Source organism: Pelodiscus sinensis, chromosome 1 (assembly GCF_049634645.1).
Source record: "Pelodiscus sinensis isolate JC-2024 chromosome 1, ASM4963464v1, whole genome shotgun sequence".
Taxonomy (NCBI): Eukaryota; Metazoa; Chordata; order Testudines; family Trionychidae; genus Pelodiscus; species Pelodiscus sinensis.
This window is the reverse complement of record NC_134711.1, coordinates 294,820,436-294,833,313: the sequence shown is the minus strand read 5'-3', so window position 1 is coordinate 294,833,313 and position 12,878 is coordinate 294,820,436. Positions and strand designations below refer to the sequence as shown.

Genomic DNA, 12,878 nt, shown 5'->3' with positions numbered 1-12,878 from the left:
GTATAATAGTAATATTATAAACATACTGTCTGTTCTTTCAGGTTCATGTACATGACAAAACACGAAGACATTATCAAATAAACAACTTCAAAACTCCATTTACTATTTCCAAATTTATTTTTACTACTCTTAATAAAATTAGTGCTTGATAGTTTCCTCTGTCAGTCTTTTTGACAGGAAGGAAAACTAAGTCAGCCTTCTTCAGTTCCCTAGAAAAAAACTCCTGGCTAACTTTAACAATAAAACTTTAACAATAAAATTAACCACATTACTTAAAAATTAAGAGTAATTCCAAAAGTTTTCTTAGCTGAATTATGGTTCCTTTAAAGTTCTTTTCAAGTTGGGCATGTATGCTAAGAGCTGAAGCTTAGCTCTTTGTATTTTTCAGACTGTGGCCTCTAAAGGCTCTGAAATGCAAGAAACACCATTTTCCTTTTATGTGCTTCTATTTTTTCCTTTAAAAATCCTTTAAGTTCCTGCTGATGATAAACTTAAATACTTAAGGTTTCTTTTAAACCTTTTCAAACTCCTTTCTTTACTACTCAAGATGATAACTACTTTACATCCAAAGAGGTTAAGATAGTCAAAAAAGGTGATCTACCGCTTCTTTGAACTTAGATCATGGTTTACAAAATGAGATCGTTTTATTTATTTATTACAAAGGGATACTATAAGGCAGAATGTAGTTACAGGTTGAAACTCCCAAATCTGGGACTCTCTGGTCCAGCAGGGCCACAGATGTTGCTGGACCAAAGAGCCCCGGAGGCACAAAGCAGGAGGCAGCCAGAAGAACACAGGGCTGTGGAGCTCTGGCTGGGCCAGCAAAGGCTAGGCCAAGGTGGTAGCTGGGGATCTCCCAGCATCAGTGGGGCCAGGAGGGGGTGAGAAGCCCTGCTCCTGCCAGAGAGCCCCCAGCACCAGTAGGACCAGGCGGCGGCCAGGCAGCCCTGGGGAAGCCCCAGCTGGAACAGGACTGGCCCTGCCAGTGGGGCCGGTGGTGGCTGGATGGCCCCAGCAGGGGAACTCTCTGGTGTTATCAATGCCAGGGAATCCCTGGAGTCAACAGGGCCAGGCAGTCGGGGAACCCCAGCTGGGGAACCCCTGGAATCCCTGGCTGTAGTGGGGCTTGGGTGACTGGGTGGCCCGCGTCAGAGAACCCCCGCCAGTGGTGTGGCCAAGTGGCAGCAGGTTAACCTGGGCTGGGGAGCCCCCAGCAGCAGTGGGCTGGTGGCTTCCAAGCAGGGCTGCCGGTGTCCAGGGGGCCCCAGCAGGAAAATCCAGGGAAACCCCTACAACAGTGAGCAGGAGCCCCAGCCTTGGGATCCTGGGAGTGGGGTAGCCAGTAGGAGAGTATTGACCTCCCTTTGTACGGCAAACTCCCCTTGTTTGGGACTAGGGAGATCCAACCTGTAATCAGGAGGAAAGGAGAAACAAAGCAGCAAATGCTAGCTGAGGTAGAGAAAGAACTAGAACAGTGGGATCAATCTAAAATGCAGAAACAACACAACATATACACTGATGGGTCCATCAGCACCAATCTTTCAGTTATGGGAATTCCTGCCAGACATGCACAGAGGAACATACCCTTAAGAGCAGGGAGGGGTTGGAAAGATAGGGTCTGTGGACTGGATCCAGCCTGCCAAGCTGTTTTATCCAGTCCATGGCTGCCCAGCTGCTATCCTGCTCCCAGGCCAATCGAGACCTGGCAACATGGGAGCACGCAAAGTCTCTTCCCCCAGTGAGGGGTGGGGTGCATGGCACAAAAGGGAAACCTTATTTGTTCAAAACAGCTGGCAGTTCCCTCTAGGCACCACACTCTTGGCAGGGTTGCGGTGAGAGACTCTGCACGCACCCCTGCCTCCAGGCTCTAGGGGCGGGGTAAGCACGTGAAATCTCCTTCCCCTGCCAGGAGTGCGTGGTGCCTAGAGGGAACCACCAGCCATTTTGAACAGCTGGTGGGTCCCTCTAGATGCCGCATGCCCCTGACAGGTTTTTTAGGCTCATGATAGTCTTTAGTAGTAGACATCAAGTGGGTTACAACATTATGGCATAAGAATAATTTTGTTTCATTATCACTGAAACATGTGCTGGGTAAATTTAGGTGTCTCCAACTCTGCACACAGAAGTTTCTTCCACAAACTTCGTGAATACTTGATATGCGTGGCTTTCAATCCCTGTGGTTATAAAATCACTACCTGGCCACAAAATCTACTAAAAAGGGAAGTAAAAATAGGGCTTTAAATTTCTAGCACCACAGAATACAAGCATTTCCAATTAAATATAAAGAATTCTTTCTTGTGTGTCCACTTCAGTTAGCCAATAATATATCGCACACTCCCCTGCCCCCAGGGGGTGGGGGAGCATGTGAAGTCTAGAGGGAGTAGTCCAAGGCTCTGCCCTTTCATAGGGGTGGCCTACAACCACTGCCAAAATTCATGAAGTGGCCCCCTTACAAAAATTATTGCCCACCCCAACCTAAGAGCATGCAGCCCTTAAAGAGATGTTGTCATTTTGAAATCTAATTAAAAAAAGTCAAAACCATTTTTATGAAGAGTTGATAGTTCATGCACTGTACTGGCCTCTAAGTCCTCTTATCAATTTTTAGACTGGTTTTAGAACTGTATTTTCCTATCTTTAAAAATTCTTTTCTGTTCTACTGCTGTATGAAAGACCTAGATAAACTGCGAAAATGGACTATAGCAACACTGAAACTGATTATTCACAGCATTGTCAAAGACACGACTTTTTAAAAAATGAAAAAGCTGAGAAAAGTATTTATCTAATCACTTCCATTACCAACTTGTAACAATAGTAGGTGGAAAAAATTCACAGATGTTTGTCCTTTGAGACCCTTTAGAAAACAGCAATTACTCAATAACCAACTGTAAATGTAAGAAAGAAACATTGAACAAACTTACTTCCATTTCCTTCCCGGGTGAAAGATGACTTAGGTTGACTGATCCACCTGAATTATGAATCATCTTCACTGGACATTTAGCTTCACTTTGAACTAGTTCCTGGTACTGGTTCACTACCCTGAAATACACCACTAAAGACTTCAACACAGGATTAGAAAAAGCATTAACAATTTTGCATTATTTTTAACAACGCACTATTTCTCCTAGATGTAGATTAACCTTATTACTCTTTGCCTACTTACTACTGTTTCGCTTTTCTGAAATACAAATTGCAATTCAAAGTATAATTTAAACATCAATAAATTGATCTGCAACATAACATTATATAGAAACAATAAATAGACAGTTGATGCCACAATATTTTTATTTTTCTGTCAGTTTGAAAAATATAATATCTATTTGTGTAGACCAGTGGTTCTCAAACGGTTGGGTGTGAGCCTGAGTGTAATCAAAGGCAATCAGAGCTGTTGTAAGGCACTGAAAATCCCATTATACTCTAATGCACAGAAAATTTTCTCCAGCACTCCCATGATATTCTTACCCCTTAAACTCAAGTATTCTATCAGCTATTTGGAATACAAGTAAGATTATACAGGCTCATCTTTGTTAGATTCTGCACTCCTGCTTTTATAATAAGTGCAAAGAGGTTGTAAAATTTTTGTATGTTGAATTAGGAGTTGCCATCCTGAAAAAGTTGAGAAACATCAGCTGCAGAAATCCACTGAGTATGTGAGACGTCTACTTAATATTTCATAATGAACCACAGCAAATAACCATAAACTTCCTATAACTAAAATGTATAGTGTAGTCCTGAATTACAAATGGCAGGCTACCTAAAAGTTGGCTGTAATTGCCTCTCGATCAGGGCACCTCTACATTTTTCTGCACGGTCACTGGTACTGGTGATCACCGTTCCCAGCCACTGGAAACGGTGGGAAATGGCATGGACCAGGATACCTCCTTCCTGCAGCTCCCATTGGCAGGGGTAGGGACAACTATTTTTTCTCTTGCTCTAGCTAGGAGTCATAGAATACCTTGCATAATGCCAAATCAATATTACCTGAATAAATTTTTTTTCGCTGATTTATTGAAGAAGTTTTACACTAAAGTTCAAAAGAACAACTCTACAGAAATACCCAATAGCAAATTTACTCGTACAATGTCTCAAGACCAAAATCTTCTTTTGAATGTTCTCACCAGACTATCACTGAAGGCACCAAAAGGCACCAAAAGGCATAATATGGTCCTCAGAATTTAGGAGAAAATTGGACAGTTATGTATAATTACTCTCCCCATAGTCCCTTCCTATAAATATAACGAGCAAGAGATGCTATATTTCTACTCTTGTTGCAGTTCTCGAGTATTTCTATTTAATAGCCATGTGACATCTGTCCAGGCCATTACTTCCTTGGTAACAAAGGTCAGGTACATTATGGCTGAAAGGAACAAACTCATGCTGTAAAAATAAGAAACAACTTACCTTTCAGCATCAGTCTTGGAGCCAATAAGGAACCTAAAATGTAAAACATAAAACAATGCGGTTATTATCGTTGGAATTCAAAAGCACTCCTCGAAGATCACAATTCTGAAAAAACAGCAAAGAAACCACTCTTTTTTGGAATAGGACTCAATGCTCCCAAATAATTGACAAGAATAATTAAGAATTAAGCCTTACTTGGTGAGATGGAGACTGCTGAAAGAATGAAACTCTAATCTTGCTTCATAATCACTAATCTACCAGGGTATGTCTACACTACTCCGCTAGTTCGAACTACCAGGGTAATGTAGGCATACCGCAATTGTAAATGAAGCCCGGGATTTGAATTTCCCGGGCTTCATTTGCATAAGCGGGGCACCGCCATTTTAAAATCCCTGCTCGTTCGAACCCCGTGCCGCATGGCTACACGCGGCACGAACTAGGTAGTTCGAACTAGGCTTCCTAGTTCGAACTACTGTTACTCCTCATTCCACGAGGAGTAACGGTAGTTCGAACTAGGAAGCCTAGTTCGAACTACCTAGTTCGTGCCGCGTGTAGCCACGCGGCACGGGGTTCGAACGAGCGGGGATTTTAAAATGGCGGTGCCCCGCTTATGCAAATGAAGCCCGGGAAATTCAAATCCCGGGCTTCATTTGCAATTGCGGTATGCCTACATTACCTCGCTAGTTCGAACTAGCGGGGTAGTGTAGACATACCCCCATATATTTGAGAGAATTTGTGTGTGCATGTATGTCTCTTTGTGAATCTGTTTATTCAAGAACTCCTAAATGGTAAGAGCTAAGACCACCAAATTTAGTGCGCAGCTTCCTGTGTGCCTGGAATGCAACTATTTCTCATAAAATGGAGAAAGAATGGTCTGCTAGCAGGGGCAGTTATACTGTATTATGACCACAGAGGAGCAGCAAGGGGCCAGAAATGGGGACCGAGACAGCTATAACCCCATTGTGACAGCAGGGTGCTGGGGAGGAGCAAGGGATGGCTATCTACTGAAAGAGTTTGTCTGTGTGTCTATCTGTCCCCCAGCAAGGGACATGCACCCGTCCTCTGGCTGTGTCTGCTGAAGCTATAGAAGCCACAGACAGGCATTTCTCACCTGGCCCCAAGCTGCTGCAGTAAGAGAGGGCTGTGGTTGTCCTCTCTCCCTGGGGAAAGTTGCTAGCGGGCCTGCAATGCTTTATTTACCTAAGGAGCCTGTCACCACAGAGCTTCACAGCTCCCATTGGCTCTGGTTCACTGTTTCCAGCCAAAGGGAGCCACGGAGCTAATAGAAGCGAGAGACTCTATGGATACAAACCCTTTAGGTAGTGCTGTGGGCCTGCTAGCGGTTATCCCAAAGTGGACCTGTGGCCCACTTTGAGGAACACTGCTCTTGTACAGTATATTTAGAGGGACACAATCATGGTTGACAAGGATTTAGGGTTTTATTGTGATACCATCCCTTTAAGAGTGAATCTACACCAATATAAAATGCAAAATACCAATTGCACAGTCATACAATCAGGAAGTGGTAGTCTGTTACAGTTTCTATGCTATTAAAAGTAGCATTTCATATTCTTTGTATTAAGTACCATGGCATTATACATTTGGTTTAATATTTAGTAAATAAATGTAATAATTTGCTCATAGAAGGGAATAAAAAAAGAAAGACCTCCAGCAATAAGATATTAAGAAAGACGGATTCAGTTTGAAATAAATATATTTTAAAAACAGAACATGAAATCTGTTTCACTAATGTCATTTTAATGTAATGCCCATGCCCCTTAAAGGAAATTTTCTGGTCCAATTCAGACCAATTTAGGATATTAGGATGGAAATTATAAACAATAAAAGTCAAGGATTACAGATCTCCCAGGCTTTTCCCAATAATCTACTACTACTTCTCTCTCTGTACAATTTTCCTGGGAAACATGACCAATCTAATGATTCTTCTGGCTCATGCAGATTCATGATGTGGAGGGGATTTCGCATGTAATTGAAGTTTAATTTGGGTGTATGTCAAGAAACACTGAAGAACAATATGTTAAAAGGAATGTTATCCTGATTTCTCTCATTATTTAACTTTCCCAATCATGTTTTTTCACAAGAGGTAACACTATATATATATATATATATATTGTTTGTAATTCATTACGTATGTTTTATTTAATCCATTCAGATTTTAAATTTGCAATAGTCTCATGGATTCAAAAAGCAAACTACTAAATAGGTGATTTTTTTTTAATCCCTCATAAAATGGAGAAAGAATGGTCTGACTCTTGAGGCTGAAATTTTCAAATAGAGCCAAAGAAACTTAGGGAACCAAATACCAATAAGTTCTTAAAACTGTACATCTGGACTGGCATTTTCAAAGGAGTCAGTTTCAATCAAAAACTCCCTTAAGTACCTTTGAAAATCCCAGTTCCTGTGCACAACCTTAAGTGACTTTTTAAGATTAGTATAGAACTCTAGAAAATAAATAGGCAAATATCAAGAAAAGTGTTAAAAATAACTAAAACTTAGCAATATGAAATGGTTAAAATTCAAAAGCAATAGAGCATGATTAAACACTAGGTAACATTACAAAATAGTGGCAGTTAATAAAACCTGATCACGCTAACTGGTTTGTACAAGCGGGCAGATCCTTGTATCCCATGGAAATCATTGGAAGTCTGAGCAGGTGCAGGGTCAAGCATCCAGAACACCTTGCAAGACTGGGGCCTAAAATAAGAACTAACAATGAATTAGGGATATTAAGGACTTGGGGCCAGTGCAAATGCTTATCAGATGGTCGACAGGATAGTCAATTATCGCTTCCCCCACTCCTTGCTGCCTCTATCAAATAGATAGAGGCAGGAAGGATGGGGGGGGGACCCAGGCTCCATGTGGTGCTGCAGCTTTGAAACGGAGTCCCCAGCTGACCTTGGGCTCCGTGCAGCGCTGCCCCTTTGAAACACCGTGATGGCATTTCAAGGGGGCAGAGCCGCGCAGAGTATGGGATCAGCTGTGTGGTGCTGCCCCTTTGAAACTCTGCCGCAGCATTTCAAAGTGGCAGCCCACATGTAGCCCAGGGTCAGCTGGGGACTCCCCAGCTGATCCCGGGCTTCATGCGGCGCTGCCCCTTTGAAACACGCAGTGCCGCTCTATCGATTAATTGAATACTCAATGCAAAAATAAGTCAGTACTTACAAAAAGTACACAGTACTTAACATCTTTACAATGAATAGATAAACGGACAGCTGTAGACTGCTATATATAGTCTCTATATTTTTTAAAAACAGAATTAACATCATATGTATCAGTTATCATATTTGTTTGTGTTATATCTTTCCCCCAATCTTTGTTTTTTTGTCTTTTTGGATTGTAAATTCTTAGGATAAAAGATTGTGTCCCTTCCTAAATGTTTCTATGGTGCCAGTCACATTTTCAGCACTACCATAATATACAGATTTAAAACAGTAACACCCTTGGAAACATGTCATGGGAATATCTTCAATTGTCCCTCCAAATTGAGATTTTGTTACAGTATAACTTTAATGTGGGAATATATAAGATTCTTGTGGTTGTATCTGATCATTACACAATTTGCTGCTTTACTTTTTAAGATGACAATGGCACATGTGGGGTTAGATATTTCTAAATTCCTGAAATGAAATCTAGTTTTCTAATGTAAGTAGGTACATTTGACAGCTTGACTTACACAGGTAAACACTCCTGGGTTTATCTCAATTATCACATAACTAGAAGATTTACCTGGCATTGCTCGGGCCTTTAACTCAATTTTAGTTTTTCTGCATTTAAATCATTGCTCTGAGATGGAGCAAGAGATGAGGGATTCAGTATGCAGACTTCCTCAGGGAGAGAGGACTACCCCAGCCCTCTCTCACCGCAGCAGCTTGGGGCCAGGCAAGAAGTGCTTCTAGCTGTAGCGGACACAGCCATGGCAGGGGTACAAGTCCTCCAGGTGGGGCAGGTCCAAGCTTGTCTGTCCTCTGCACTCCTCAGTCAGAGAGAAGAATGCAGCAAACTGTGTATTTTCCCCTCACTCACTGATGAAGGGAACAGCCAGCAATGCTCCTATACAAATGGGGGGAGGGGAATACTTCAGCCCCCGCAATCTTCCCTAAAGGGTGCCTGAGGAGGTGGGAGGCTCAAGACTGGGAAGTCTTGTACAGAATTGGGGCCAATCCCCTTCACCTGCTTTGTGATTCTGTGTCTTTTCTGTATGGTTTTATGAGAAGCAATACCATTTGAGGCACATCCCATTTCCCTGGCACAACCAAACCTTTACCTTGCTTTAAGTTACGATAAGAGGAAGCTGTCTCCTGAATTTGATGGTCCTAGCTCTTACCATTTGGGAGGAGTTCTTGAACAAACAGGCAGACACATGCACAGGCAGATGCACAGACACAGGTATAGACAGATTCTCTCAGATATATAGTAAATAAACTTTTTAAATTAGTAAACAGTGAAGTGACAAAGTGAGGCAGCAAAATTTGCAGATAATACTAAACAGCTCAAGATAGTTAAGACCACAGCAGTCTGTGAAGAGCTTCAAAAAACTCTCACAAAACTATGTGACTGGGCAACAAAATGGCAAATGAAATTTAATGTTGGTAAATGTAAAGTAATGCACATTGGAAAAAATAACCTCAACCATACATACAATATGATGAAAACTAATTTAGCTACAACTACTCAAGAGAGAGATCTTGGAGTCATTGTGGATAGTTCTCTGAAAACATCTACAGGCAGTCCCCGAGTTACGCGGATCCGACTTATGTCGGATCCGCAGTTACAAACGGGGCCCGTCTCCCTGGTCTCCAGCAGACCAGGGAGAGGAAGCAAAGTGGCAGAGCACGCGGGCAGCGGACAGCCGAGACGCGTCTGGGCTGTCCACTGCCCGCATGCTCTGCGGCTTTGCTCCCCGTCTCCCTGGTCTGCAGGCCAGGAAGAAGGGGAGCAAAGCAGAGCAAAGCCGCGGAGCCCGAGGGCAGCAGGACAGCCACGGCGCGTCTGGGCTGTCCCGCTGCCCCCGTGCTCCGCGGCTTTACTCCGGACGCCTGTGGTACAGCAGCTGGGGCGCTGCCGGTTGGTCCCGTAGCGCCGCTCTGGGCGCTACTGGACCAACCCGGCAGCACCCCAGCTGCTCTGCCCCAGGCGTCCTGATTCAGCCACTGCTGGTCAGTTTCAGCAGCGAATGAATCAGGACGCCTGGGGCAGAGCAGCTTGGGTGTTGCTGGGTTGGTTCAGTAGCGCCAAGGAGCGGCGGCGCTACTGGACCAACCCAGCAGCACCCCAGCTTCTCTGCCCCAGGCGTGCCCAAGTCAGCCGCTGCTGAAACTGACCAGTGGCTGACTACAGGAAGCCCCTACCCTGGGCTTCCTGGAATCAGCTGCTGATCAGTTTCAGCAGCAGCTGACTTGGGGATGCCTGGGGTTCTTAAGTTGAATCTGTATGTAAGTCAGAACTGGTGTCCAGATTCAGCCGCTGTTAAAACTGATCAGTTTCAGCAGCGGCTGAATCTGGACGCCAGTTCCGACTTACATACAGATTCAACTTAAGAACAAACCTACAGTCCCTATCTTGTACGTAACCCGGGGACTGCCTGTACTCAATGTGCAGTGACAGTCAAAAAAAGCAAACAAAATGTTAGAATCTTTAAAAAAAGAGATAGAGAATAAGACAGAGAATATCTAATTGCCTCTATATAAAACCATGGTTCACCCACATCTTGAATACTGCATACAGATGTAGTCACCTCATCTCAAAATAGATATTTTGGCACTGGAAAAGGTTCAGAAAAGGGCAGCAAAAATTATTAAGAGTTTGGAATGGGTCCTATATGAAGAGAGATTAAAAAGACTTGGACTTTTCAGCTTAGAAAAGAGGAGACTAAGGGGGAATATGATAGAGGTCTATAAAATCATGACTGGTGTGGAAAAAGTGAATTAGGAAAAGTTATTTATTTGTTCCCATAACATAAGAACTAGGGGTCACCAAATGAAATTATTAGGTAGCAGGTTTAAAACAAACAAAAGGAAGTGTTTCTTCACATAGTGCATGGTTGGCATGTGGAACTCCTTGCCAAAGGAGGTTGTGAAGACCAGGACTTTAACAGGGTTCAAGAAAGAACTAGATAAATTCATGGAGGTTAGGTCCATCAATGGCTATTAGCCAGGATAGATAGGAATGGTGTCCCTAACCTCTGTCAAAGGCTGGGAATGGGTGACAGGATTGAAGATTCCCTGTTCTGTTCACTCCTTCTGGGGCATGTAGCGTTGGCCACTGTCAGAAGACAGGACACTGGGCTAGATGGACCTCTGCTCTGACCCAGTATGGCTGTCCTTATATTCTAAATACGCATGCTACTTACTGTGATGGAGTTACTGGGCTGTCATTCTCCTCACTGCCTTTGAATGTCTGTATTTTACCATAATACAGTGGATTACCGAGAGATTGAAAAATGGTCAGTTTTGTTTTCTGAAGCTGATTACCAACTTCACATTCAAACACATAATCATCTCTCATCTCCTGAAAGACAGAATGACAATATATACTGAATCTTTTCAAAAACAATTCAACAGAAAAGGTTGATCAATATATGTTAGAAGTCTACAAAATACAAATTGCAATTAACACAATCTAGTAACCCCTAAATGTCACTCTGTTCAGTGGGAATGGAAAATGATTTCCAGAAGAAATTCACTAATAGAATGGGAGAGATAAACAAGTTACTTAAAAATAAGAAATACAGAGGACCCTTAATTATTTATGATAGATTCTGGAAGTACAGAGAGAAGAAACGCAACTAAAAAGATATATACACAAGGTGGGTGAGGGAATATCTCTTATTAGACCAATGGTAAATTTGTTATTTCGCACACCTTGTTTCTGATATCCTGGGGCAAACATAGCTACAATATTGCCAGCATCTAAAAGTAGTTATATATACACACAACACAGAACAATAGTTGAATAGTATGCCATAAGAAAAGTTTACAGCCAAGTTGTTAGTTTTTGGTAACATGAAGTAACCTGCAAGGACAAAAAGATGGAAGCAGATGACAAAGAAGGCACAATGTGTCAACTGTTCCAGTATGAAGAGTCCATAGACAGATTTCTAATTACTGTAAGCATTTTCTTTTGTATTAGAGAACAGCCCTGTGTACAAACTGGCCCCTGTCATCCTGACTAACCTTATAATTCTATGACCCGCTCCTTTCCAGAATCTATTGCAAGAATTATTACTGTAGAAGGTCTCCTGACTCACCCATCACATGAGGATTAAAAACAAAACAAAGGTTTGTTGAAACAAAGAAATAAAGGAATAAAAGAAACAAAGAAAAGACCACTTCCTGTAAATTATTCCATTTTTGTAATCACAGTAGTAGCAGCATGCTGCCCAAGAATTTCAAGCAGATTCCGAGTGTCCTGCTATTATACAGAGAAATTACAGCACACTGGCTAGCTAATGTGGTAGGCAGTGTGGGCAAAGCCAAAATTCCATTGTATTATGCTCACACTACAACTGAGGCTAAAGATTGAAATTTAAGAGTAAATTATTTTTACTATTTTGTATGCCAATGAATAATAAATTCTACAAGAACAACAAGAAGTCCTGTGGCACCTTATAGACTAACAGATTTACTGGAGCATAAGCTTTCGTGGGCAAAGACCCACTTTGTCAGATGCAAGTGGGTCTTTGCCCACGAAAGTTTATGCTCCAATATATCTGTTAGTCTATAAGGTGCCACAGGACTTCTCATTGTTCTTGCAGATTCTGACTAACACGGCTACCTCTCTGATACTTAATACATTCTAGATATTCTTTTAGCTTGATAATCATCCCAATGCACCAATGTGTAAAATTACACTTCCCCATGACAATCTCCCTTCCAAACTTTTATAAAAGACTAGATTATAGAAAAAACAATGTTCTTTATAATCCTATTGAAAGAAGCATCATCTTGACTAACGGGAGAAAAGGTTGGCCAAAAGTCTAAATTACTTACATGTGCTGGCCAGACAGTAGGTTGAGAGTCATCAGGTTTGATAGACTTTTCCACTTTGGCATATTTTTCCACCTTAAAAGAAAAAGCAGGTGTCAGAATATAAAGCAGTTGAAAAAAGTGTAGAGATGACAATGATTTTATACATATGTTACTTTGTTCTAATGCTTTTAGTGAAGAATTCTCATAATCTTTAAACTTTAAATAGATTTAGCAGAGACTTATCTAGCCATGAAAAATCTACTGGCTAACAGTGTGGCTCATATTGTGCTATCCTGTCACACAGAGTGAAGCAACTGCATTCTAGCAGCTGTTCACAAAGGCTCTGTGCCGAAGCCCAGCACCATGTCCCAGAAAGGGCCATCATAACTCACTACTTTCCTAGTAATCTTCCTGCTCGATACACAAAATGTTGTGTAAATACAAACTGCAATTAGCACAATCTAGTAGTCCCTACAAGTCACTGCTCAGCAG

At 42.1% G+C, this 12,878-nt stretch overlaps 1 protein-coding gene across 23 annotated transcripts in view; it reads right to left on the bottom strand.

The window, feature by feature from the left end:
- Positions 1 to 12,878, bottom strand: part of SUPT20H (SPT20 homolog, SAGA complex component) — a 60,277-nt gene that overhangs the window by 16,535 nt on the left and 30,864 nt on the right. For all 23 annotated transcript variants that reach the window (XR_012900702.1, XM_075919134.1, XM_075919142.1 and 20 more), the window contains 4 exons: positions 12,408 to 12,479; positions 10,769 to 10,926; positions 4,399 to 4,431; positions 2,919 to 3,036 (listed from right to left, as the gene is read on the bottom strand). Coding sequence is in view for 22 of the 23 variants with exons in the window: in XM_075919134.1 (XP_075775249.1) it covers positions 2,919 to 3,036; positions 4,399 to 4,431; positions 10,769 to 10,926; positions 12,408 to 12,479 (381 nt within the window). In the remaining variant the exon portion in view is untranslated. The remainder of the gene's footprint in view (positions 1 to 2,918; positions 3,037 to 4,398; positions 4,432 to 10,768; positions 10,927 to 12,407; positions 12,480 to 12,878) is intronic.